The 27,365-nt window shown below is 37.7% G+C and overlaps 1 protein-coding gene across 3 annotated transcripts in view; it reads right to left on the bottom strand.

Annotated features, from left to right (window-relative positions):
- Window positions 1–26,243, bottom strand: part of Stt3b (STT3 oligosaccharyltransferase complex catalytic subunit B) — a 92,980-nt gene extending 66,737 nt beyond the window's left edge. Inside the window, exon 1 of one of the 3 annotated variants that reach the window (XM_020181733.2) lies at window positions 25,930–26,243. In XM_020181733.2, coding sequence (XP_020037322.1) covers window positions 25,930–26,243 — 314 coding nt within the window. Of the gene's footprint in view, window positions 1–341; window positions 444–21,621; window positions 22,053–25,929 lie in introns of those variants that run through there. The other 2 variants (XM_020181734.2, XM_074074051.1) reach the window with 2 other exon arrangements.
- Window positions 26,244–27,365: the final 1,122 nt, after the last annotated feature.

The following is a 27,365-nucleotide window of genomic DNA, read 5'->3' as shown; positions in this document are numbered from 1 at the left end:
TTCTATCTATCCCCCCACACCTACCTTTTAGTACTTAACTCAAAAGACACCACCTTTCAAGCATTGACTTAAATAAGAGTTGGCATTCCATTCCTCTATACCCCTAATTAGATCTCCCATTGTTTCCAAACCAACATACAAAATACTGTTAATTTACTGATTCCCCTTGATTTGTCTCCTCCAGTGTATCAAAAGGTCCTTGAGAACAGAACCCCCCCCCAACTTAAGTGAATGAAAATAAAAACAACAGTTAATATTTAATGGGTGCTTATTAAGTACTTTCATGCACTGCTTTAGTACCTTTATTTGTATTATCTCATTTAATTGTCATGACAACTTACAGATGAGAAGATGAAAGCACAGACGCTAAGTAACTTGTTCAAGGTCACACAATTAATGAAGAGTAAAGCCAGGAGTCTATCCCACATAGTATGGTCCCTAGGCAAATATGAAAAAATCAATCTTCTCATCCCCAACACCAAGCACAGTCCCTGGTACATGGTAAGTTTAATAATACTTGTTAAAGCTCCTGTAAAATGTTTTGTATATGATCGAATTTTAAAACATTTTTCTATGACTCTACCCTGAGTAATGTGATTTGGTACTAGTGTGAGGTTACAGGTTATGCAAAATGTTCATGTTTTAACATTCCCATTCTACTAAGTTAAACTTTTTTTCTATAGAAATATAATATTCAGGGCCAGGTTCAGTGGCTCAAACCTGTAATCCTAGCTACTTGGGAGGCTGAGATGAGAAAAATCTTGATTCCAGGCCAATCAGAGCAAATAGTTCACAAGACCCATCTTCAAAATCACTAGAGCAAAATGGACTTGGAGTACAGCTCAAGGTATAGAGCACCTGTTTTGCAAGTGAAAAGCACTATGCAAACCACAGTCCTCAACACCCCTATAAACACACACCACATACTAGTTAGCATTTCAATATTACCTCATTTTCCCACAAGCTTCATCATTACATAAAATTATCTTGATCTTTTGGTCTACCAATTGGCTTGTCTTTTTGGAAAATAATTATCATTACAAGAGACCCTGTACATACTCCAAACATTTGGAACTGTGCCTGGCACATAACTACCACACAACAAATATTTAAAGTGACTGAATGTTAAATGTATCATTAGTCCAAAAACATGATCTACCACTGTTTATATATCTGATCAAAGTCCATAAAAAACAATACTTCTTAAAATTCTAAGAGACCAGTGAAGGAGGATCATACCTATAATCTCAGCTATTCCTATAATCTCAGGATTACTCTTGGAGTGGCTGAGACCAGGATTGCAGTTCAAGGCCTGCCTAGGCAAAAAGTTTGTTGAAAAGATTCCATTTCAACAAACAAGTTGAACATGGTGTACATCCCTGTCATCCCAGCTATGCAAATGCGTAAATAGGATGACAAGGTCTAGGAAAAATCATGAGACTCTAATGTAAAACATAAAGCAAAAAGAGCCAGGGGCAGGGCATAAGATGTATAGCATTTGTTTAGCAAATGGGGGGAGGGGGATCCTAAGTTCAAGTCCCAGTACCACCAAAAGAAAATCCTCAGAACTCCAGATATCTTACTGTCTTCTTATTGGCTGAATGCCGGCAAAATTAGCTCAAGTGGTAGAGCACCTACCTAACAAGCAGGGAGGCCCTGAATTAAACCTGCAGTCAAAAAAAGAAAAAAGATAGAAAAGAAGGGACAGAGGAAAGAAGGGAGGGAAAAGAATGAATCAATACAACAAAAGCAATACAGAAAAATTAAAGAAAGAAGTATAAGCAAATCAAGACTTAATAAAACACAAAAATGTAGATGATGAGGGCTTATAAATTTCAAAGTTAAGTCTTGACTTCATTCCTGGCTGTGAGAGACAATAAGGAGAGGCAGGAGCAATAGAGTTCAACAGAAAGAGTAAGAAATATTACCTTCTCAGTCAAGTTAATTTTGATTGAATATTACCAGTATCTTTCAGTGTTCTTAAACTAAAACAGTATATGGATAAATACTTGGCTCTAGCATGAATTTTCTTAAAATATGAAGTTTATCACAACTATGTTTTTATAGGAACCATGCTGTTTTCTTTTTTTCATAATTTTGGGGTTTTTTTAATAAATAGTATCACAGCTCAGGGGTAATGACAGGATTAGAAACAATCAAGGCAGAAGGCAGTGACAGGATATGCACACAGCCACACAGTGTCAGATTTTGGCATTCCTAAACATCTTGTCAAGGAATCTCTAATTCTCACAGACTGATATAAAATGAAGGCAAGCATATTCTGACCACTGATTCGATAACAAAAATAGGCATGCTAGAGGGAGTATTTCTTACCCGAGTCTGGAAAGTGTGGAACACAGAAGCAAAGAGGTCAGTCAATGGAACTAAATAATTATGATAGTTCTGCAACCAAAAAGGTCAAAAAAAAAAAAAAAGTAAAAACAATAATGAAGACACAAAGAAGCTATCAAATACACTTTTGACAGCATTCAGTACTGGCAAACACCAATATGGAATAATTTCTTGCCAACCTTAGGGCTAGTTATGTTACTGAAAGGTTGGCAAAATCAGCAGTTGGCAATATAAAAATTTCACCAAAAATAGAGGCAAAGCCAGGAATTTTAACCTTTCTTGATGAAGGCCTCTGAGAATCTGATAAAATGTCCTTTACCAGAGAAGTATAGACAAAAAGTGTTGGAGAATTTTAAAATTGCTTTTTATAAGACTCCCCAACATAAATCACAAAAGAAAGCATCTACTTGAAGAACAAATGAGTCTATAGCCATACCACCCTGAATGCGCCTGATCTTGTCTGAAGAACAAATGAGATGTGTTAGCACTGAAAAACCTGAGCTGCTTTCTTGAGTAGTTTCAGAGACAATACCTGCCTCCCCCACCCCACCTCCAAAAAAAATTGCTGGGGCAGTTTTGGGAACTCCAAGCTATACTTATTTCACAATTTTCTGACATAGCCATCCCACTAGAAATTAGTATTATTTCCATTAAACACACACACACGTACACAAAACAAGATACAGCACTACAAAATGCTATATATAAAAGTTAAACATATGTGTGTGTATATATGTATTTTTTTTTCAAACTGCTTTGGTATTAAAGGGCTTTTTGTATCAAAAAGATGAAACAATCTGGTTTCTATTTTACTGCAAAAAATGAAGGAAAGGTGAAAGGAAGAGATTCAGAAGAACAGAATTAATATTTAGTTTTCATTTGCTTAAACAAAATTTAAAAACCTATCTTTTTAATCTGCTTTTTACATTGGTTTACAAATATAGCACCATGTTATCTCAAAATTATAGTTGGAGCAGAATTACTCTATCAACACTTAAACAGATGTCTTTTATGAATCCTAGGACAGAAAAGGCAAGAAGCTACATAAAAACACTAAATAAGGTTCTGTAAGAATTCAAATATTTCTCTTGAAAATGTAATCATAAAATATGGCTATCAACCTATGAATGAATTACAGTTATCAGATATCTTTTTTACCTCAGAACAAATAAGCCTGGGCATTTTGAATGTAAGTACTCAAAATTGAAACTGAGAACCAAAGGAAAACTTGGCCCCTGCCCAACTCTAGAGCTACCTCTAGATATCTAGAGATAACTGACAATCCTACAGCAGAAAAAGACAACAGCAAATATAATCAAGCAAAGAAGAGAGTGCACAAGACACTAAGGACACCTAATTCACTCACATTTCTTTTCTCATTTAAAAAATCTAAAGTATAATTTATACACAGTAAAAAACACCAATCTCTGACAACTATAGGCATAACATCATCCTTAACTATTACCCAAAACTATTATCTCAGAAAACTCTAACATAGACCTTTCCAGTCACTTCTCTTCTCAAAGACTTTGACTTCTTTCCCCATATATTCATTTTGTGTGTTCCCAGTTTTTTGGGGTTTTTTTCATATAAATGGGATAATTCTACTTTTTTATATATGTCAATTTGGCCTCTTTCACTTAAGTTATATATTCCCCTTCATGTCTACTATAATCTATGCTCCTATTGGGTCTGGGGTTGTATTTAGTTGAGGCAATAACTAAGAGACTGTACATTCTTATAAAATATGAATGAGCATTTACAAGAATTAAGGATATATGTTTTCATTTGTGGGGTGGGGGGTAAAACTTTCAATTCTACTCCTAGGTTATACAGTAGACATGTATTTAAAAAAGATTAAGTTTTCCAAAATAGTTACCATTTATACTATTGTCAGCAATGTACAGGACTTCCAATGCTGATTCCTCCATGTCAGGTTTTGTTTGTTTACACTGAGTTCTGAGTATGCCCTCATAAAGCTTACCATCTAAGGGACTCATGTAAGATTAACATTTAACTTAAACCTGAACTGAGTGAACTGAGCAAGAAAGAGTAAAAATGTTCTAGAAAGAAGAGGATTACAAGAGTTAAATATACAGAGATCATTTTCATAATGCTAATTAAAAATAAAGCTAGAACCCAGGTTTTGTGAGAGCAGGAATATGCTTTAAAAATGTAAGAAAGTGTGTCAGTGAGCTTTCCTTTACTGTAACAAAACACCTGAGATAATCAACTTATAAAAACGAGGAACTCACAGTTCCAGAGGTTTTGGCCCATGGCTGGTGGGATCTATTGCTTTTACGACACTGGTTGGAGAGCAGCACATCATGGAGGGAGAGCATGTGGCATGGCAAATCTGTTCGTGACATGGCAAATCTGTTCACGTTATGGCAGGGAAACAAAGGAGAGAAAAAGAAAGGGGCAAGGTCCTACTATCCTCTTCAAGGATATGCCCCCATGACTAGAAGACCTCCCACTAAACTACATCTCTTAAAATTTCCATTACCTCCCAATAGCACCAAGGTAGGGACTGGGCCTTTAAGGGACACTTTAGATTCCAACTATAGCATTCTGTCCCTGGCCCCCAGAGGCTGAAGTCCATCTCACAATATAAAATGCAATCAAGTCCTTCCTTAAGAACCCAAAGTCTATTGTTCCATAACTATGCAAAAGTCCAAGTCCAAAGTCTTCAAAATTTAAGGCAAGCTTGGCTATGTTCCTACTGCCCCTATGCAAAGCTGGCTTCTGTTTAATAGTGTTAATCTCCTTAGTGACTGTACCCTCCTCAACTGCACCTTTACCCTTACTGGTGCTTCTTTTCTGACCAAAATGCAAATTTTCCAAATATTTCCACTCTGCTCCTTTGTGCTCCTGATTCTCCCTGTAAATCTGGCTTAAAGCAACCAGTAATACCCAATGTCACAGCCTGAATTCTGTGCTGCCTTGAAATTTCCTCTGTTAGATAAACTAGTTCAACATGTTTAAATGCAGCTTCCCACCAAGTATCAGGGCAGGGACAAAGTATATCCAAATTCTTTTTCTGGGTGTAACAATTATAGCCTTCAGTTCAATTTCCAATCTCATTTCCATATGAAACTTTATCAGCCTGGCCTTTATGGTCTACATTTTTATCAGTACTTTGGTCTTCTGAGTACCCACCAACATTGCTCATTAACCTTCTGCTTGTAATTAATTTTTCTAAGCTTTCTATGGCCCACTCCTCCAAACTTTGCCAAACTGCTCCCATGAACCAGTTTCGTAGGCTTCTGAACCATATTATCAGATATAGTCAGTCACAACAATGACCCCACTTCTCAGTACCAATTTTCAAGGTATTCTTCAATCTAGTCAAGTTGACAACCGAAGTTAACTATCACAAAAGGCTTTAGTTTTAAAAAGTTGAATAAATCCTGAAAAGATATGTATTCAATTAAATCTGTTTATCATATCATAGGCCTTTACAGCGTTATCACTCTGGTTTCAAGTGTCTTCACCATTCAATTAACATCATGTCTCTTTGAGTTCACACCCTGTATCTGCCTGCCACATAGAGATATTCAATAAATATTTTTTGATCACCTAGGATAAAAAGAAGTTTGGCAGTAATATTCAAAGATGGAAAAAAGGTTTATATAAAGAATATTTACATTAGTTTTCTGTTGCTGCTAACAAATTATCACAAACGTAAGGTTTAAAACAATATTCCTTTGTTATCTCATGGTTTCAAGGGTCAAATCTAGGCACAGTTTAGCTAGACCCTCTGCTTAGGGTCTTACAAGGTATCGCCAGGGTAGAGTTCTCAGAATCCAAGCTCATTTGGGTTACAGGAAGAACTGATTTCCTTGAGGCAACAGAAGAGGAAGTCCTAATCTCTTGTTGACTTTTAGCTGAAACATTAGAAAAGCTGCCTGTATATCCTTGCTAATATGGCTGCTTATTTTATAATACCAGCAAGGAGAGTTTCTGGTGCAAACCTTCTTGCAAGACAGTCATTATTTATATAATATCACTACCCTAACCTCTGTCCTCACTCTATTCATCCAAGGCTATCAACAATCAGGCTCTCTTGAAAAAAAACTTTTTTTTTTTAAATTCACATAAACTCTCTACTTATTTGTGAAGTGTAACTCAAGATTTTATTCATGTAATTATTAAAATTGCCCAGGTTAGCATGCATTCAACATAGTAAAAAAGAAAACTAGTTCTAACAATGACCAATTATGGATGCCCTTACAAGCATAAATGAATCAGGAAATAAAGGAAATTATAAAAGGTAAGAAGTAAATTCAACAAAAAGGTAAATAAAAATGAAAGAGTAAAAAACAAAGTGCTAGAAGGCTAATGAGTACCTCAAGAATTAAAGAATTCTATTCCTTTCCTTATCTTGTTACTAGCTAAGTTCCATTGGTTGAGAGACTTCATATATAAAATTCAGTATTAATGGGACTACAGAACAACCAAGGTAAAGTAAAACACGGCTAAGGCCACCACTGGCTGAAGTTGGCATTTCATTCTACCTTTTATTAATGACAGATCAAAAACAAAAACAAGCCAAACTGATCAGCTACATTAAGTACACAGAAAGGGGGAAAACCTACATTACTATGACTACTAAAATAATCTAAATCCATTGTCACCAAGCGATACACATGAACATTGTCTAAGTAATCACATTAAACTCACAGCCAGTTTTATAACTCAAAAAATGAAATTTATTTGAGATTATGTTCAAACTAGTATGAATACACAGATTTCACATCGGTGTTTAAATGAGAACAGCAAAGAATTACTAATGATACCTGAAAAAAAACAATTTCCTAGGTAGAACTCAAAAGGCTCAGCATCTAAGAAAAAGAATGAACAAGTGGGACTGCATCAAACTAAAGAGCTTCTGCACAGCAAAAGAAATAGGCACTAGACTCAAAAGATTGCCCACAATGGGAGAAAATCTTTATCAGCTATTCATCCAATAAGAGACTAATTTCCAGAATCTACAGGGAACTCAAAAAACTCAACCCTCCAAAGAATCAATATCCCAATGAAGAAATGGGCACATGAATTAAACATGGAATTCTCAAAGGAACAGGTACAAATGACCAATAAATTCATGAAGAAGTGTTCAACTTCCCTGGCTACAAAAGAGATGCAAATCGAAACTACACTTAGATTTCATCTCACCTCAGTTAGAATGGCCATATTAAAGAGCAATAACAACAAATGCTGGTGAGGATGTGGCGAAACAGGAACCCTTATACACTGTTGATGAGAATGCAAACTAGTATAACCACTATGGAAAGCGGTATGGAAATTCCTCAAAAAGCTAAAGATAGAACTGCCATATAATCTAGTATACTGCTCCTGGGCATCGACCCAAAGGAATGAAATTCAGGATACAACAGAAACACCTATACACCAATGTTCATCGCAGCACTATTCACAATAGCCAAGCTATGGAAACAACCCAGATGCCCTACAACCGATGAATGGATCAAGAAAATATGGTGTATGTACACAATGGAGTTTTACTCAGCTGTCAGGAATAATGACATGTGGTTTGAAAGTAAATGGATGCAAATGGAGGACATCATGTTAAGTGAAGTAAGCCGGCTCAGAAAGACAAAGGCCGCATGTTTTCTTTCATATGTGGAAGACAGATCCAAAAGATAAACACATACACAAAAACAAGTATGACATATACAAATGCATATGTAGAATATGTTTGTAATAGTGGAATAACTTTATAGAACTCGGGAGAGGGAAAGGAAAAAAGACTGATAGAGCACCAGCAATATCATAAAACATAACATCTGTGAAGGCAGAAGATATAAGGACATGTACTTGAAAAAATGGGGTGTGGGAGGTAAAGGGGTAAGGGAGAGTAATGGATGAGGATGAACAGACCAAAGTAAGGTATACTCACAGCAGGTATACGTTGAGAAACCCCTTTGAACATCAACTTAAATATTAACAATGAAAGACAGGACTGTAAAACAGATACAGTGAGTGTGGAGGGAGGGTACTCGTGAGAAGGGGGAGGGCGAATGAAGGAGATTAAGGTAAGAGTATATGGTTGATGGACTTCATATATTTATATGAAATAGAACAAAGAAACCTCTTGCAATTGCTTTAAGTGGGGAGGGGAGGGAGATGAAGGGGAGAGATGATGGGGGCAATCTAACCAATGTACAATATAACCCTAATTACAATTTTCACTATGAATCTCCCCTGTATAATGAATATATTCTAATAAAAAATTTTGTAATAAAAAACTTAGAAGTTCAAAACATATAAGGATAATATACTATATTAATATCACTCAAAAATATTTTTAAAAAACTAAGATTACATCTAAATTATCATATTTGATCAAACAATCCAAAGATATTTTTTGGACAGCTAAGTTCAATGTAGATTAAATCCTAAAAAGCTTAGTCAAAAAGGACAAGCACATGGTATTTTTTCTGTATTACATCCACCAAATAATATATTATTAAACACATCATATACTTAATATTATAAATATGTAATAATACATATTCATATATTACAGGGAAAAATCACCAACAAATATATATATGCATATGTTGTACTTATATTTATTAGATATTTATCTTACTAGACATAATTACATATTATACTATATAAGTAGGATTTCCAAATAATAATCATTAGATACACATATTAGTACATATATATTACACATAAATAAGAATATTGATACACTATAGAAATAAGATTTACAACTAACAAGCATGATAATATTCCATGACTTATAATTTGCTATGATAAAAGAATCAAAGTGGTTTGGTCAACTAATGAGCTCAAAAGCAAACTGAACAATATTCTGCAGGGAATACTCTCAGGAGAGGAAAGCAACCACAAGGGATAAACTAAAATAAAGTAGTCACTCAAATCAAGCAATGTATATAGGCCTTCTCTGGGCATCTTTAGTTTTTAAGACTGAAGGAAAGGCATATTCATAAGCTGAAAAATTACTAAATACTGAAGTGTTGTAACATTCAGTCACCAAGACAAATAAGGAGCAACGTCATAAATGAACAGATATTCATTTGAAAAAAAGAACTATGCTTCTGCCAGGTTCTTGTGGCTCATACCTATAATCCTAGCTACTTGGTTAGGCAGAGATCAGGAGGACTGCAGTTCAATGCCAGCCCAGAGAAACAGTTTGCGAGACCCTATTTTGAAAAAAACCCAAAAAAAAACTGGCAGAGTGGCTCAAGTGGCAGAATGCCTGCCTTGTAAACATGAAACATAGTTTGAACCCCAGTACCAGGCCAAAAAAAAAAAAAAAGTTCTTATTACAATATGGATATATTTTATGTTCATAACGCAGTAATTCAAACAAAAGAATAAAGATAAAAAATATTTAAAAATTGAAAAGCTAAGTTCTGGTTTGTAGCTCTATGAATTTGAGAAAGTCACCTAGCATCACTAAACCTCAGGATCATCTCTATACAAAGTAGCTAGATCAGTTGTTCTTCAACTGAATTGCATGGGACACTGTCATGGTTTAAATGTGTCTCCCAATATTCATGTTAGATATTTAATCTTCAATGCATCAGTGTTAACTGGTGTGTGGTCATCAAAGCTCTGCTCTCATGAAGGGAGTAAAGTCATTATCAGGAGTTACAAAACTGAGTTCAGCACCCACACAAATGCATTCTTAATGCTACATGCATGCTCTTTTGCACTTCCACCTTCCACCATGGGATAATGCAGCAAGAAGACCTTCACCAGATATGGTTCCCTCAACCTTGGATTTCCCAGTCTCTAGAACTGTAAGAAATAAATCTGTTCTGATAAATCACCCAATCTCGGATATTTTATTATAGTGGCACTAATGCCAATTTTTTAAAGAAGTAACGTAGTGATTCCTAAATTAAATACAGCAAATTAAAGTTTACTGATTTAACTTAGCCTATAACGTGCTAACGTGTATTATAGATCAATATGAAAGGATGTGGCAAGCAGATTTTTCCGTGTTTAAATTATCAAGTTACTTTATTTTGAACTACAAGTTCTAGGATATGTAGTTTGCAGAGTATACTTTGACAAGCATTCTAACAGATAATTTCTAAGTTCTCTTCCAGGTATGAAGTTTATCCCATATTCCACAGAAACTAAAGCTATCCAACTTGCCCACTTTAAATCCCCTAGACTTCACTCCTTTTTCAAACAAGAAAATACCAGCAAACTAGAATTAAGAAATAAAAGGAGTAAATTAATTTTCTCCTCCCTTTTCAAAGGTGTCTAGGAGAGGTGACTAGAAATACTGAACTAAGCCAGACATGGTGGTACATGCATATAATCCTAGCTACTTGAGAGTAGATCAAAGAGGATTTGGCAAAGCATGAGATCCTACCTGACAAACCTGATAAAAGCAAAAGGATTGAGAGCATGGCTCCAGTGGCTTGCTAGGCAAGCACAAGGTCCTGAGTTCAGTCTTCAGTACCACCAAAAAGAAAGGGAAATTTCAACTATAACAAAGTTGTAGTATCCTTAACATTTTTAAAGTAACTATTAATTTCCATAAAGTAGTAATGCATTAAACTCTTCAGAGATCAGCATGTCTGGTATATTCTGTTTTAAAATCTGTATATTTTGAGAATTACAAATATATTTATTGCTTTTGTCTGTTTGTTTTGGTGCCAGTGATTGAAAGCAAGCACTCCACCCGTGAGTTACACCTCTGGTATCTATTTACTGAATTTTGAAGGGACTTAATTTTTTTCCCTTCTTTGTTTTACAAATGGCCTATAGTATGTTTAACCTGGTAGAATCTGGCTTTACACTTCTTGTCAAGTTACTTAACAACTTACTTTGTCAAGTCCATGACAGCAAAACACATTATACTTAGTTTACTCCTTGACTAAGGCTAACTAATTCTTTATGACCCTGTAAGTTAAAGAATCTGGGGCAGGAAACAAAAATGAATGAATGCTTTGGTCATGCAATAGCTGGAATCACTGGTAGAAAACATTCTTGGGTCAGTCTTTTCCTTCTTTGATTTTTGAGACATGCTCTCACTAGGTAGACCAGAATAGCCTGAAACTTGCAATGATCTGGCGTCTACCTTCAGAGTGCTGAGTCCTGGGTGGTGCATGTGCCACCATACCTGGCTCTTAAGTCTTAAGATGCCATGTCAAAAGAATCCTTCCAATGAGAAGTACTATTACAACTTCTACTTCTGCCTCTGAATCTTAGATCCAAGAAATCTGAAGTGATGTGAAAATAAGTCATGCTGCCTGAAGCACTGCTTTTATACTAGAGAGCTATACTGAGGTGGTCTTCAACATATAGAATTGCAGTAGTTGGAAAGCATTAACAGAACAAATCTTAATTTGAGGGTTAAGAAGAAGTGTCTACAAACTTATTTATATCTTCTTGCATTTGTTCAGGCATGAGAGAAAACTTTTTAATTTCATTCAAAGTTATGCATTTTAGAATCTGGAATTGATCTGTGGCATTTTCAGTGTTAAAGCAACTCAGCTGTACTTGAGACATGACTACAGTGTTCATTTTAAAGTGTAGAAGGCAAACACTGAATATTAACTATGAATTTCTGGATTCCAATACAATTTTGCAAAATTATTTTTGCCACAACAATGAAGAATCATTTCCAAGATAAAGTTTGGAAGTAGGAAAGAAAATCTCAAATACCAGTCAATACTTTTCTACTCTCTTCTGAGAACTCCCTCATGGAGAGCACTAAAAACAATTAGTCTATCTATCTAAAACAAAAGAGTATGAAAGGTTTGAGGAGCTACTAATTGGTCCAAATGAATAATTTAGAGGAAAAAAAATGAGCAATGGAGGAAGCAGGCAAGACTAGGGAAAAACTTGGGGCTGAACATACTGGTTGTAGCTCTATTATGCTGGGCAAGTCATCAACCTCAGTCTTTCATAACAAAAAGTCATTTTTTCTTTTTTAACCATAAATAAAAAATAACTCATAAAATTTTCAGGTCTCAATCTTTTGGAGGAGAAGAGATATAATAGGTAGACTGAAAGAAAAACATGCTGATTCATAATTGTACACCCTTGCAAATACTATCCTATATAACAAAATATCACCTTTGGAGGCTGACTTCAAGACTGTTTTCTGTTAATATACTAAGAAGTCCATCTAAAAATGGAAGAAATAAAAATATATTATAGGATTATAGGACTGCTGTTAAGGATCAGTAAGTCACAAACTGAAATAAAATATTTACAGATATAGATAGATACAGATATAGATTCGTGAGGTGCAGTAATCCCAACTACTCTGGAGACTATGAGGATTGTGGTTCCAGGCCAGCCCAGATAAAAAGTCTGCCTAGACAGACCCCATCTCAACATGCCTGTCATTCCAGCCACACAGGAAGTTAAAATAAGAAGATCAGAGTCCAGACCTACCTAGGCATAAAAGACCCCATTCAAAAAATAACAAAAACAAGCCAGGTGACGGTGACTCATGCCTATAATCCTAGATACTTGAGAGGCTGAGATCTGGAGGATCTAGGTTCAGACCAACCTGGAAGAATAGTTCGGGACAGTCTCATCTCCAAAATAACCAGAGCAAAATGGACTGCAGGTATGGCTCAAGGAAGAAAGTGCCTGCTTTGCAAGCATGCAGCCCTCAGTTCTAACCCCAGTGCTTGCCTGGGAAGTGCAAGGCCAAGTTTAAATCCCAGTACCAAAAAAGAAAAATGGATACAATTTATATATGATACATTTATACTTACAAATGTAAGATAAAACCTCCTACTGTATCATTAAGAAAAAGACAAAACATCCCAATTAAAAAACAGCCAGAGTTGGGCATGGTGACAAATGCCTGAAACCGCAGCACTTGAGAGGCTGAGGCAATAAGACTTAAAGAGTTTGAGGCCAGTCTGAGCTATTAGTTAGCAAGACCTTATCTCAAAAACAAAAAAACTAGCCAAAGACATGAACAGATACTCACAGGAGGAGATTAAAATGATAAACACATTGTGGTAGAATTTCCAAAGACAGCCCTAAACGATTCTGTCCCTACCTGTATATGTACCTCTTTTGACACTGAGATAGGCCTGGGTCTATTCTGAATAGTAAAATATGGCTGTCATCTCCAAGCCCAACCCTTAGTTGGCCAGGGAGCTTCCCCCTCCACCCCTGGTAAAATACTCTCTTGGAGCCCAGCAGCCATGCTGTGAGGCAGCCTAAGTGACTATAAGAAAGAGTGTGAAGTTCCAGTCAAAATTCCAGATAACTCAGTCCCAACTGACTAGAGCCTATTGAGTGTCTAGCTGACATATGAATATGAGTAGAATAACTTTCCACTTAACCCCCAGAACTGTGAGATAATAATGTGCTATTTGGTCACTAAGTTTTGAGATAGTATGTATCTTTACATGTAACTGAAACATGCTCCAATAAAATTTCAGCACCAGATAAATATCCTAGCAAACACGAACATACATGCATCAGAAAAGAGTTTAAATGTTCCCAACAGCATTGTTTGTAATAGCAAAAAAATTAGAAATCCAAATGTTCATCAACTAGCAAATGTATAAATGTTAAAAGTCACTGATCTTTACACTTTTATTTATTTTTAGATTAGTTCATGTACCTCACATAATTTCATTGTTCTGTACCTCTTTCAAATACAAGAAAGCTGCATAACATTAAAATTTTTAAAAAGCCTTTTTTAGCTTTAGCTATAGTCTACACTAAAAATAATTTGGGGATCGAAATGAAACTTCCTTGGAGCAAGTTTATTAGGTTTTAAAAATTAACAATATAATTTCCTAAGTGCCAATATATTCAACAAATCATGCTCACTGTAATATATTTTTTAAAAAGCAATACTGATGGATAAAGATTTAGGTTTTTATTTTTCAAGGAAGATACTATTGTTAAGTAAAAACATCTTGTGAGATCATTTCAGCATGTTAGTTTTAAGACTCAAAGGATTATTTCTATTATTACATGGAATGTCCATTTTGCAAAGATTCAATAATAGTAAAGGATAAAGACTTCCTATGTTGGTTTATTTAACACTAAAGATCTACTATATTCAATAATCCTTCTCCCAAGTAATTAGACACAGACAAAGCTATTTCCATTGCAGAGACACTTTACTGGAGAGCAGCAACTTATTTCATTCCTAATGAGCATTTTCATTTAGTATCCTTTAACCTCTTATGGTAAAGTTTAAATGAGATCAGTCAAAGCTATGATGGATTCCTAAAGTGTTACTGCATTTGCATATTAATTACCTACAATTATAGAGTTAAATCAAGAACTATGAAATTAAATGGATCATTAATGCAGCCCCACCCAAATTCATCATTTGCATGAATTTAGTACAGTCTAAGTAATGTTAATGTACACAAAGATAATTTCAATTCTTACTGTTCCTAAAGTGGTAGCTTAGAAAATCTACTTTTATTGCTTACATCTTTTTCCATTTATCACCTCAAAAATTAACAAAAGAACTTTTATAATTCAGATTATTTTTGGAAATTAACTAATCTTTCTTGTCTGACTCTATGTTTTAAAGCATTTCTTCTATAAGCATGATTATCTTTCTTCAATGACTCTCTGTAAGATTAAAACATCTTTTGAAAGTAGGTTTACAATGGTCACTGCACATACAATTCTACTGATATTGCAGTCAAATCTGAGATTTGAGTTGTTCTACTATTACTACTATCACCAAAACAGAAAATATGGGTTATTAAGGACAAAAGGTCTGTCTTAGTATTCATTGAGAACTGTGTTCCTAATGCTGTGTAAAATATTACAGGAGAGTTAGAAATGATGTTCTTGATTTAAAGGATCTCTTTGTCTACTATACTAGTAAGTTGTTGTTAAAGAGGAAAATGAGCATGAAAAAGTCAAATAACCTAAACAGTATCTTAGCAATTTAAGCAAAGAACAAATAACTTAGTCTCTTTGAGTATTTTTACTTCACAAGTGTTAAAAATCTTTAAAACAGTTCTAGACTATTTATTCAAATGAACAGTCCTAACCAAATTTAACTAAAGTAAGATTGTTTTACACTGGGATTAGTAAATTTTTAACTATTAACCTCTCAAAAAGGCAGATAAACTTAATATTGGTTTATAAAAGAAGTATGCCTGGCACGTTTCTTTTGCTGCTTTTTGAGATGGGATCTTGCTATGTAGCTCAAACTAGCCTTGAACTCAAGATCCTCCTGCCTCATCTTCCCAAAGGGCTAGAAATACAGCATACCTGGCTTTGTTTCTTAACAGGTAATGCAGTTCAGGAAAGTATCTTCATTTGGAGAATGCATACACTTAGAGAAACACTAAGGGTGTTAAAACAACTTAAATCATTAAGTTCGACAATTATCCAAATAGAGTCCAAGCCAAGACATTTATATTACTTTATGGCATGTACTACATGGGGTTTTATGGTGATGTCTAAGTACGTCTTTCTTATATTTGGTTTAAATTTTTAAGTTTGATTTCTGTATAAATCTGGACGGCTAAATTGAGAATTTGAAGAAAGACAGTCCCAGATTAAATTTTTCTTTGACAATGAATTAACTATGATGATAGCCCATTATTTGTTCACAAAGCAAACTGTTATTCACTCAAGTAGAATGGGTTCTGTAGTAACGCACAACAGAAAAATACCATCAAATATGATCAAAATCATTCTAATGATTAAGTAGAAATGCATGAGAGATTTCTTATGTTTCACTAAAGAATTGCTTCTAATTAAAAGAAAACCTTATAAGCTAGACTAATCTCCTAAAACATGCTAGCAAATTAACATCAAATGCTCATACACCAAGAGATTTCAAGTTCATACATAAAGATCCATGACTTCTTCTTTACCATTCTTTGAATTAAACTTTTTATCTTCTGAGAACAGTTTTTGAAGAAACTTTCCTAATATCATACCTTTTCCTATTAAACCAATAAGTCAATAAGGAAAATTTAAAAATAGCAAAAAATAAAATCAATACCCATTAAAGACTAGAAGCAAGCAACATGGAAAACAGTAAGAAAAAAATGCAAGAAGCTATTCAAGATTCCGTATCTACACAAACAAAAAAAAAAACATACACACATAAACAACCTAAGACTGACAATTATTTATGAAAATACCAATACATAAGATCGTCTGTTCTTGAGGTTTTCCTAAACTCCTTCAGCTCAGATGCCCTTCTGGTACCCTTTTAAGAATTACCAACCAACTACTTCCCTTACGTTAATTTTAATATATGTACATACTCCAAAAGGAGCAAAAGTTGACAAAAGCCATAGCTTTTGGTTTTGATTTTTTATTGAGATTGGGGGAGGCCACCATGCTGCCACCATAATTTGTGGTGCTCAAGTGATCCTCTCACCTCAGCCTCCTAATTAGCTAAGACCACAGACATGCCCTACCATGCCCAGCTAAAAGTCAGGTTTTTCATGTTTTTTTTTTTTTTTTGACAACACTGGGGTTTCAACTTGGGGCCTCATACTTTGGTAGGCAGGTGCTCTTAGGGCTTAAGCCACTCCACCAGCCCTTCTCTTGTGAGGGATTTTTTTCAAGATAGGGTCTCTGATCTATTTGCCTCAGGGTGGCTTTGAACTGCAATCCTCCTGATTTCTGCATCCTGAGTACAAACAATTACAGGCGTGAACCACAGCACCCAGTTTAAAAACCAGTTCTTAAACCAGTAATTTTGCATTCATCTGATTATCATGTGCCTCTTGAAAGAATATGAGATCATCTCCCCCAACCCTGTATTCCCTTATATTCTCAGTGTCTAGCGAAAGACTGAATCTCTCTGGCCAGATACTACCTTAAAAATAGTTCTCAAGGTTATGCAGAAACAAGGTTGACTCCGTTTCAAGAGTTCAGCTTTGAGATAATTTCTGATCTCACATGCAAAGAAATCCTTCCTCATTCCTTTCTTATAGGCACTCCCTACTAGAAAAGAGCAGGCAAATCACCTCAGGGGGATAAAGTCAAGCTAGTCAAATTGCTGCTGAACCTTATTACCCTCATACTCTTGACAACCTTCTGATTGATGAAATTGAAAAATGCAGAAAAAGAGCAAAAGTCACACTGAATTTTATTACTATATTATTTAGCAATACACAAAGTTCCATCACTTATTAGAAAAAGCAAAGATGTAATTATTAAAAGTTGGGAGATGAAAAGCATATACCAGGGCCTCTGAGGTGGTGGCAATGATCTTGTTATATATAGCTAACAGTCCCATGGGCCTTCATTTTACTGTATTAATGTACATTTATACTTTTCAGTATATTACATTTCCACATTAAAAAGTTTTAAAGATTGAAATGCCTTTTCACCTATAATAAAAAGCATTTGTAGAATATATCTTTGTTCTTGTTTATATAAGCATTTAAGACATTTAATATTTCAAAGATTGCAAGAGTGCTGTTTTCTAATAATTCTGTACTCCATTATTTTTGCTGTGGATTACACATGATGCATTTACTTAAATAAGTGAGTTTCCAGCCATGATCCTTTTCTCCAACTTCACTTTGTCAAGTTCACCTTATGCTCTTAAAACAAATCTGTCCAGTAACAAACAATTATTTAAGGAATGCATTACTGGAACTTTAAAAATTAATTATGGATTATTATATTCAATTTAATTTCTTTAATGGTACATACAATAATACACTTTTACCTTCAATATTAGTATACACACAGGTGTGAATATCTATGATTATGTGCTACAACACTTTTCTATATATGGGGAAAAAAAGAGAATCTGCCAATATTTTAAGTTAAAAATTCATTCAAAGTCTTTTGTAAGTTGGAAAGACCGCTACATATCACTAAGGAAACAATACCATACTGGGGAGAAAAACACCTACTTGAAGCTAGTATGCCTGTAAAGCATAATAAAAATTTAAAGGGAAATCCTATCTACGGCCATACCACCCTGAATACGCCTGATCTCGTCTAAAGGGAAATCCCAAAAGAAATTTTATCAACTTGCTTATCAACTAATCAATACTTTAATACTTAACTAATACGTAGAAACAAAATTTGACTGTATCTTTATGCAATAACATTTCTCTTCTATAAGAATGAACTCAAAACATCAAAACGAATATAGCTTTAAAACTTAAACTGAATTTACAGTGATTACAGGCAATTCATGTGCACAACTTTCATATCACCAATTCCAAATCAATTAAACTGCACACAAAAGCTTTATTTGTTTCCATAGCTAAACTTAAATTGTCAACGTTTTCAATATTGTCAATTCAAAGTGAGTGGTGCTGGGTGTTAAGGTACATGCCTACAATCCCAGCACTCAGGAGGCTGAGGTAAAAGAAATTTGAGTTTAAGGCCAGCCTGGGACTACATAGTAAGACCCTGTCTCAAAACAAAACAAAAAAACCCAAAGTGAGTGGTAATATAACATAATTTCCTCTTACCTTCTGAAGTAACAATTTTCTAACAACCTCTTAAAACACTCTCTCTCTAATGGAAACACAGATGAAAGAAAATGGAAAAGAATCTACCACCTTAGGGCTGGCAGAGTGGCTCAAGTGGTAGAGTACCTGCCTCTATGTGTGAGGCCTGAGTTCAAACTCCAGTACTCCCTCGCAAAAAAAAAAAAAAAAAAAAACACTTAGATTTTTACCATTTACTATCTCTCTGTTCCTCAGCTTCTTCATCCTGAAAACAAGAAGACAGGTGACCAATGTATACTCTAAAAATAAAACAGAATTGAGTCTACTCTGAGATGTCCACCTCATAATTCTCTTAGCTAGAATGGTTTAATACTTCCAAGCTCATTACTATGAACTTTTTTACAGACAAAATAACTATCATCAACTTTTCTTGTCCCTACTTTATAATAGGCCAATTTGTTAAAACTTAAATTAGAACCAGTGATTTAAAAATATAAACTAAATGGAGCCTTTCATTTAAGCCAGATCTGGAGAATACTGAACTGAAATATATTTTGTCTATGGAAATAAAAGATTTCACCTCATCTCCTCCATTCAAAGATGTCATCAGACACTATAAAAAAAAAAGTCATGCATCTACTACCATTCAGAACATCTCTTAAAGTTATCCTGCAACACTAAGTTTCAAAGAAAGAAAAAAAAGAGTTACACATGATATGGTATATTTAATTAGTGCAAGAATCACAATTTTTTACAGATACACTATCTATGAGCAGTACAAACTTGAACATAAGGACATTCAACAACTTGTTTACAAGTTATTTTCCAAAATGTTCATGTCATTTTTGTCTTTTTCCAAAGACACAAATTCAAATTCTAAATAGTAGTTAACATTTCCTAGCAAGCCTACAAATGCCAGTTAACCTAAAATATGGACACATCTAGAGCAACTGCTTCTCTCTTCCAACACTTATCCCCCACTAAACAAATGCTCCCTCTTTTTAAATTCTACATACTACCATTTCCATCAATTTCTAAATCTCTGTAAAGTATTCATGGTCAGAAGTAGCTAAGGTGGCACAAAAGTCTTCTCAGAAAAAAGTGGTTTAAAAAACAATAAGTATCCTAAGAATCAGGCAAATAAGAAGGGTGAAAACAAAGTAGCTGCTTAGTCACATTTTTTTCTCTTTTAACAGTAATTAATTTAATAGTATTAATTAGTTATCTGCAAGCCCTATAGTCCTGTATTATTTGAAAATCATACTAAAACTAAGTCATTACATCTAGATCAAACATAATAGTGTCAACAGGATGGAACAATAAAAGTTATAATTCAAAAGAATTTAGGAGTTCCACATACATTAAACTCTAACAAAACTACTATCAGTACCCTTCTAGTCGCTTCAGAGTATTTCCTATGACACAAGATCAGCAAATCCAAGTGAAGTCAGTTAATGCATCTACTTACAAAATACTCAGGTAAATTACTAACCAATGGATGGAATCTCCAGTCCAACTGAAGATATAGAAACAGTATTTATAAACATTGTGTTCAAGTATTACAGAAAGCAAATACTATCCAAAAAATAAAGATTTTCTTTACTCTGGAGTTGAGGTAGGATAACATTCCTCATATCACAGTAAACAATGCACTACTAATCTCTCTATAAGCAAGATTTACAAGTACCAATGGACAGACATGATAAAGCAAAGTAAAATAGTAACTGTAAAACCTACGTAATGGGTATGAGTGTTAACTATAAAGTTTTTTAAACTTCCCTGCATGTCTTAAATTTTTCAAAATACAATTTAGCAATAAATAGATCTGCTGAATTGGAGAGACTTTATAATTTAAGTTAACTGCAGTATGCAGCTCCCTAAGATTATTAAATTTTCAAAGTAAAACTGGAGAAATAATGTTATTTGGTCACTCAAGAATAACCTTTCCATTCTTGATTTTTGAAAGCATATCTGTACTGATGTACTAAGATATTATAACAAAGAGAAATTTTAACATTTTTCCATATACTTAGCATTTTTACAAAACAAAAATTTGAAGATTAGATACAGACAAGCTGATAAGTTACCACCATACGTGTGTATGGTGGCATATTTACATATTTTTTTTGCGGGGAGGAGGCGGGGAGAACAACTAAGGTTTGAAGTCAGGGCTTCAGGCGCCCTACCACTTGAGCCATACATATCTCCAGTCCACTGTGCTCAGGTTATTCTGGAGATGGGGGTCTCCCGAACTATTTGCCTGGACTGGCCTCAAACCTCGATCTTGCTGATCTTAACCTCCCAAGTAGCTAGGATGACAAGTATGAGCCACCAGTGCCCAGCACCACCATATTCTTAACTGGGTCAGAGCCAATGACGTGAATATTCACTTTGAGTTTCTAATGTTTGGTCTACGTCCAATGCTGTCTTCATGCAAACTACTCACAGCAATACAGAACACGCAAGCTAGTCTTTAAGATACGAAAACCCTGAAGAAGAGTCCAAGGATTTTGATGACAAATCCTCACTATTCCAGCACCTATTATAAGCCTCATGAAATCCATGACTACCTGTGGTAGTAACATTTACTGAAAATGGGAGAAGGTAAAAACCCATCATCTAATCCAAAGCGATCTCAGAGCTCAAGGCTAGAAAACTTTTATTTTATTATTTTTCTTTATTGTATTTTACTTAAAGTCATTGAACCCTAAGATGATTCTAGATTTGAAAAGTCAATAAAATGTTTACTATTAAAATAATCCTTGGCACATAGCTTAATTCTACATCATCCAAATAAAATATTCACCTTATAGACTTAGGAAATTTTAAAATTACAATGGAATCCATGACAATATACCTGTTTTGAAGTGCAGCTGGATTGCTGGTGCTAAACGAGACCATAGTCAAAAGTGACTGTGTAAAACTTGGGGACAGTTGTGTTCTAAAACTGGATTTGTTGCCCATTTTGTCTTCTTGAGAAATTAGGTCAATAGCCTCTTTTTGTCATCTAGAAAATGAAGAAAAACATGGAGACCTCAAAGTACAGGAAGTAGTCCCCATCTCAAAAACAACTATGTTCTAAGGTTTATCGCTCTTTTGAAAACATGTGTACTAATTAACCTATTTATACCATAGCTTCAATCTGGGGGAAACAAAAACCGCATTCCAACTTTCAATTCTAACTCTTAAAACTTTCTGCCCTGTCTTTTTGATAACTGCAGCCAAAAATAAGGCTCAGAGAATTCTCTCTAGGAGAACCCACATAAACCTGTTAAGGTAGAGAAAAGGCAGCTCTCCTCACATGGGAACTTTTACACTGGTTCTATGGAAAAAGCTACCACAATTTAACAAGATCATGGTCATAGAAAAGGACCTCATGTAAGGTACAAGTACTAATAGTTACAACAGAAGCTAGGTGTGGTGGTACATGCTTACAATCCCAGCTAACAGAGAAGTAGAGGCAGGAAGATCTCAGTTTGAGGCCAGCCCAGGCAAAGTTAGCAAGACCCTTTTTCAAAAATAAAAATAAAAATAGCAGTGGTAGAGCACTTGCCTAGTAAGTGAGAGGATCTGGCCTGGGTTCATTCACCAGTACCACAAAAAAAAAAAAAAAGTTACAAGAAAAAAATATGCAGAAACTACATTTTGCTCCAGATAAAAAGATAAGTTAGTTGTTAAACGAGTTGATCAACCAAATCCAAATGTCTGGCACATATAGATAAGACAGTTTCAAACTGTTTCCTCATGTTCTGATCAACTGAGAAGGGAAGAAATTATTCAAGTGACAAGCTGAGGAGATCATAACCAAAACTTTTGCCAAGTTCTAAAAATAAGTGCAGTGTACCTGAATTCAGTATATACCACCTCTTACAATAGTTAGTATCATTTATAAGATAACTTGGGCAAAAAATTTAAAAAACAAGTATAACTTGTGACAAGTCACTTTTGGCAGCTAACTTTGGTCTCACACAGTTTAAGAAAAATTTATAGAAATAACTCACAATCAGAAAAAGTAACCAAAAAGACTTCAGAAGTGAAACCAGACATGAGAAAATGGATTGCGGAAGGTGTGGGCAGGCCAGAATAAACTGATTTGTAGAAACAGAACCTGAGAGGAACATTTAATTATTATTAAAGGCTCATACCTTTGCTACATTATAAAATGGTGATCTGAGTAACTTCCAAGTTAGTGTATGACAAGAGTTTAGACTAAAGTCCTTGTCAGTGTTGATACTATTATATTATTAGTAGCTTTGGAGGAACACTGCGTTAAAAGTCCAAAGTAATAACAGGCCATCTACACACCCTCTTTCTAAATTTTTCAAAAAATGAATATTAAGAACTGGGTGTTGGTGGCTCATGCCTGCAATCCTAGCTACTCAGGAGGTAGAGATCAGGAGGATCAAGATTTAAAGCCAGCCCAGACAAATAGTTCAAGAAACCCTATCTCAAAAAAACCTTTCACAAAAAAGGGTGATGGAGTGGCTCAAGGTGTAGGCCCTGAGTTCAAACCACAGCACTGCAAAAAAACCCTATAATTATAAGAGTAAGATGGGGGCTGGTGGAGTGGTTCACAAGGTAAGAGTGCCTGCCTAGCATAACGCTGAGTTCAAACCCCAGTGCTGCCAAAAAAAAAAAAAACAAAAATGGGAACAAGGAATGACATGCCTAACTACTTGAGATCTTCAAAAGCTAGGAAAAGAAATACAAAAGTGCCAGGCACCAGTGCCTAGCTACTAAGCAGGCAAAGATCAGGAGAATCATCATAGTTGGAAGCTAGCCAGGGAAAATAGTTCCGGAGACCCTATCTCAACAAAACAAAACAAAAATACCAAAAAACCATCACAGAAAAAGGGCTGCTGGAGTGGTTCAAGGTGTAGACCCTGAGTTTACACTCCAGTGCCACAAAAAAAAAAAAAGAGAAGTGAGCAAACAAGGTGTTCTGTTTCGTCTGAATCTGATTTCTCTCATTAAGTCAATTGAATTAAGACGTTAGCGAAGATTCATATTGACAAATCTCCATTCACAATAAGGAGTAATTCATTTATTACATATATGTTTACTAATCAGAATTATTTTACATTAGGAGCATAAACATGTCATTGAGAATACAATAAAAAATATTAAAATTGTATTAGTAAGCAGAATACCTAAATTAAATAGGTCTTCGATACTGAAAAGATGTATAATTTGTGTACATAATTATAATTCAGATGGAATAGACTTAGCTAATGGATGTATCAGAAATGTTTTTCCATACGTAGAAAAACAGAAGTGAAACAGAACTTCATGTGAATGAAAAAGGGTGTGTTCAAGCATATTCTTGAAACTACAGAAATCAACTTTTAGTTCTTACTCCTTTCTAAAAAAAATATTTAACCACTCTGTAAGGCAATCTAATAGACCATCTCATGGTTACATTATTCAATTTTAGCAGTGAGCTTTGGCTGACCTGATGCAGATTTCCAATTTACCTTGAAAATAAGGAAAAGAGGGGGAAAAAAGGACACAAATCATCTTATTCAGTTGCGAATTTTCCTGCAATACTTAATTTCAGCTTCAGAGTTACTCCTAAACAATACCTACCCTTTCATTTGTAAAAATATTACTCCCTGGAAATACTTTTAAATTATTTTCTGAAAATATTCACAATTTTTGCTATATGAAATGTTTGGTCAATAATATACTTTCTGCTGTTTTAGCATGAGAAGATGCAACTTTCTTCACATTGTTCAGTAAATTCTAGCAGTTTTCATTTTCTAGTTCCAGTGTTTTGGTCTTTTTTACTCCGGTTTGGGGACTGAACCCAGGGCACATGCGCTAGACAAGTGCTCTACCACAGCGCTACATTCCCCAGCCTTTTTTTTTTTTTTTTTTTTTTTGGCGTTACTGGAGTTTGAACTCAGGGCCTCCTAATTACTAGGCAAACGCTCTACCACTCCCAATTTCATTTTTATTTAATTTGCTTAAGTGTCTCAAAACGAAGACTGTCTAAAAATACTGTGTCTAGTTAGTAAGACTTCACTAATGTATTTCCTTCTGTGATTCCAAATAACTTATTTTAAAAAAACCTGTTAGAAATCAAAACCTCTAAAATGGGGTTAAAACTTCTAAGGGAAGAATGTCATTGTAATTAACTGCTTATCTAAATTTAATTCTCTATAATTGAGGCTCTCTGGCATTCAACAGATAATCCAGTACCTTTCTCTTCATAAATTAGAACTTAAATCCAGTATTTAATATATAGGTAGATCACCCCAAACATTTATAATCTACATATTTAGTAACTCGGGATTTCTCTGCGCATTTCAAATAAGACAAATAATCTGAAGTTCAATTAGGTGTAATACGAAGTAGGGTTCACTCAAGGCTGATAGACCGGTAGGATGAATAAACGAGTTCAAAAGGCGTACCCTCGGGTGGAAACACCTCGGGCTGGGCAAGTCGGGGGAGCTGGAGCAGCCTTCCTGTGTGGTGAGTCAGGGCAGCACGGCAGCCCCCTCAGACACTCAGGAGTCCCTCTGACGGGTGCACTTGGGCGCCGAGCCCTGGGGCTCCCACCGCGGGGGCTGTTTCTTCTCCCCGCACCCTGCGGCAGCGTCAACCCAGGAGCTAATGCTCCGCTTTCGGACGCCGAGCACAAGCTGACAGCGGGCTGCAGGAACGGCGACCTCGCTCTCAGAGGACCGAACGGCGAGGTGCTGAGTGAGGGCACTTAGGGCCCAGATCACTTTCGGGGTGACATTTCTTCCCCTACTGCACCCAGGGACCAAAAGGACACGCGAGGAGCGTGGAACCAGCGCGCGGCGGGGCAGAGGGGGCTCGGGCCCCTCGGCACTCACCCGGGCGGCGCGGGGCGGCCCGGCCCGGCAGCGCCCGCACAAAATGAAGGCTCGCGCAGGCCGGGGCGGGAATCGGGGCGGCGCGGGGGCCCGGGACTCGGCGACACGGCTGCCCTCCCGCCCGCCCTCCGCGCCGGGCCTCGCGGCTGCGCCCCGGGACGCGACGTGACGCCCCGCCTCGGGCTGCGCGGGGCAAACTTGGCCCGCGGGCAGGGGGCGCGTCCGCAGCTCCGGGACGCGCGGGCGACACGCAGCCGCGGCGGCCGCGACGCCGTCCCGAGACCCGGGCCGCGGCGGGGGAGGGGCGGCGGGCACTCACTCACCACGGGTCGAACTCGTGGATGATGCTTTCGAAGCGGATGACGGCGAACAGGCGCGAGCTGAAGCCGGCCAGCCAGGCCAGGAAGAGGATGGTGAAGGAGAGCAGCGACTGCCAGCCGGCCGGCTGCGACAGTCCCCCGGACAGCCCCGCGGGCGCCGGCTTCGGAGGCGCCGCGCCGCCCGCCGCCTTGGGCGCGCTCTGGGCCCCGGGCCCGTGGTGGCCGTGCCGACTGTTCCCCAGGGCCATGAGGCCGCTCCACGGGGACGAGTTCAGGGACGACTTGTGCTTGCTCTCCGGGGCCGAGGGCTCCGCCATGTTGTGCCCCGGCGGCGGGTCTTGCTCTCCTCCGCGGCCGCCGCCGCCGCCGCCGCCGCCGCCGCCGCCTGGTGCGAGGGGTGCTGGGCGGGGACCCGGAGGAGGAGGAGAAGGAGGAAGAAAAGGAAGGCGGAGGGAAGAGCTCAGCGCGCTCCCGCCCTCAACGCCGCGAGGCCGGGACACTGGGGGTGGAGGCGGCGGCGGGGAGTCTCCGCCTCAGCAGCGGCCGTGCCCGCCGCTCTCTCAACCCAGATGGCCCCTGCGCCCCTCTAGCCATCCGTGTCCCTAGTGCAGCTGCGGCGACGGCGAAAGCCGACGGGACGAGGGCGCCAGAGAAGCAGCAGCAGACGGACGCGGCACTGAGGCTTGGGGAAGCAATGACATTCCCTCTCACGCCCGCCCAGCCGAGAGGAGCAGGGGGAGGAGCCCCCTGGAGTACGGGCGGAGCTCGGGCAACCTCTGACTCCGCCCCCTTTCCAACAGGAACTGGACCTTCCGCCTGTCACAAAGCGACAGGTCCGTTAGGGGGCGGGACTAGAGCTGCGGAGCCCACCAATAGGGGCGCGAGCTTGGGCGGGGCTTGGCCCAACGGTCCTCCCTCGCGGCCTCGCGCTCATTCGTCCAGAGCAGCGGAGCTGTTCGCTACGGCTTCATTGTCAGTTGAAAGACGCGGTTTTGCGGGCGTGTGTTGCCTGCGAGAAAGAGCACTAGGTGGCTCTGCTTGCTTCACAGAGCTGAGTCCGGCCGAGGTATCGGGAGGTGATCAAGCGCAACAAAGCAGCCTCAGTGAAACTCTGTTTGAGGGGCCGAAGAACGCAGCGCCAGTTGGCCGATCGACCCGCACGCCCCTTGGCTCTTCGCTGTCGTGACTTTGAACCCGCTCGGCGCGGAGCGCCCACCACGTGACTGGGCGCGCAGGCGCTCTGCACTGTCCCAACGCGTGGGTCCGGCGGCTGGGCTACCTGCTACGCTTCCCTCCACCCGCGCCGGGGTCAGATTCCCGTCCGCAGGCACTCCGCCTACCTGGCGCCCCGCGTCCAATGTACCGCGGTCGGCGAGTGCCGAGATGCCAGCGAAGACAAACGCAGCTCTAGCTCCAGAAAGATGTAGCGGAGCAGACAA

This window comes from Castor canadensis, chromosome 5 (genome assembly GCF_047511655.1).
Source record: "Castor canadensis chromosome 5, mCasCan1.hap1v2, whole genome shotgun sequence".
In the NCBI taxonomy this organism is placed as follows: domain Eukaryota; kingdom Metazoa; phylum Chordata; class Mammalia; order Rodentia; family Castoridae; genus Castor; species Castor canadensis.
This window is presented reverse-complemented; position numbering and strand designations above follow the sequence as displayed.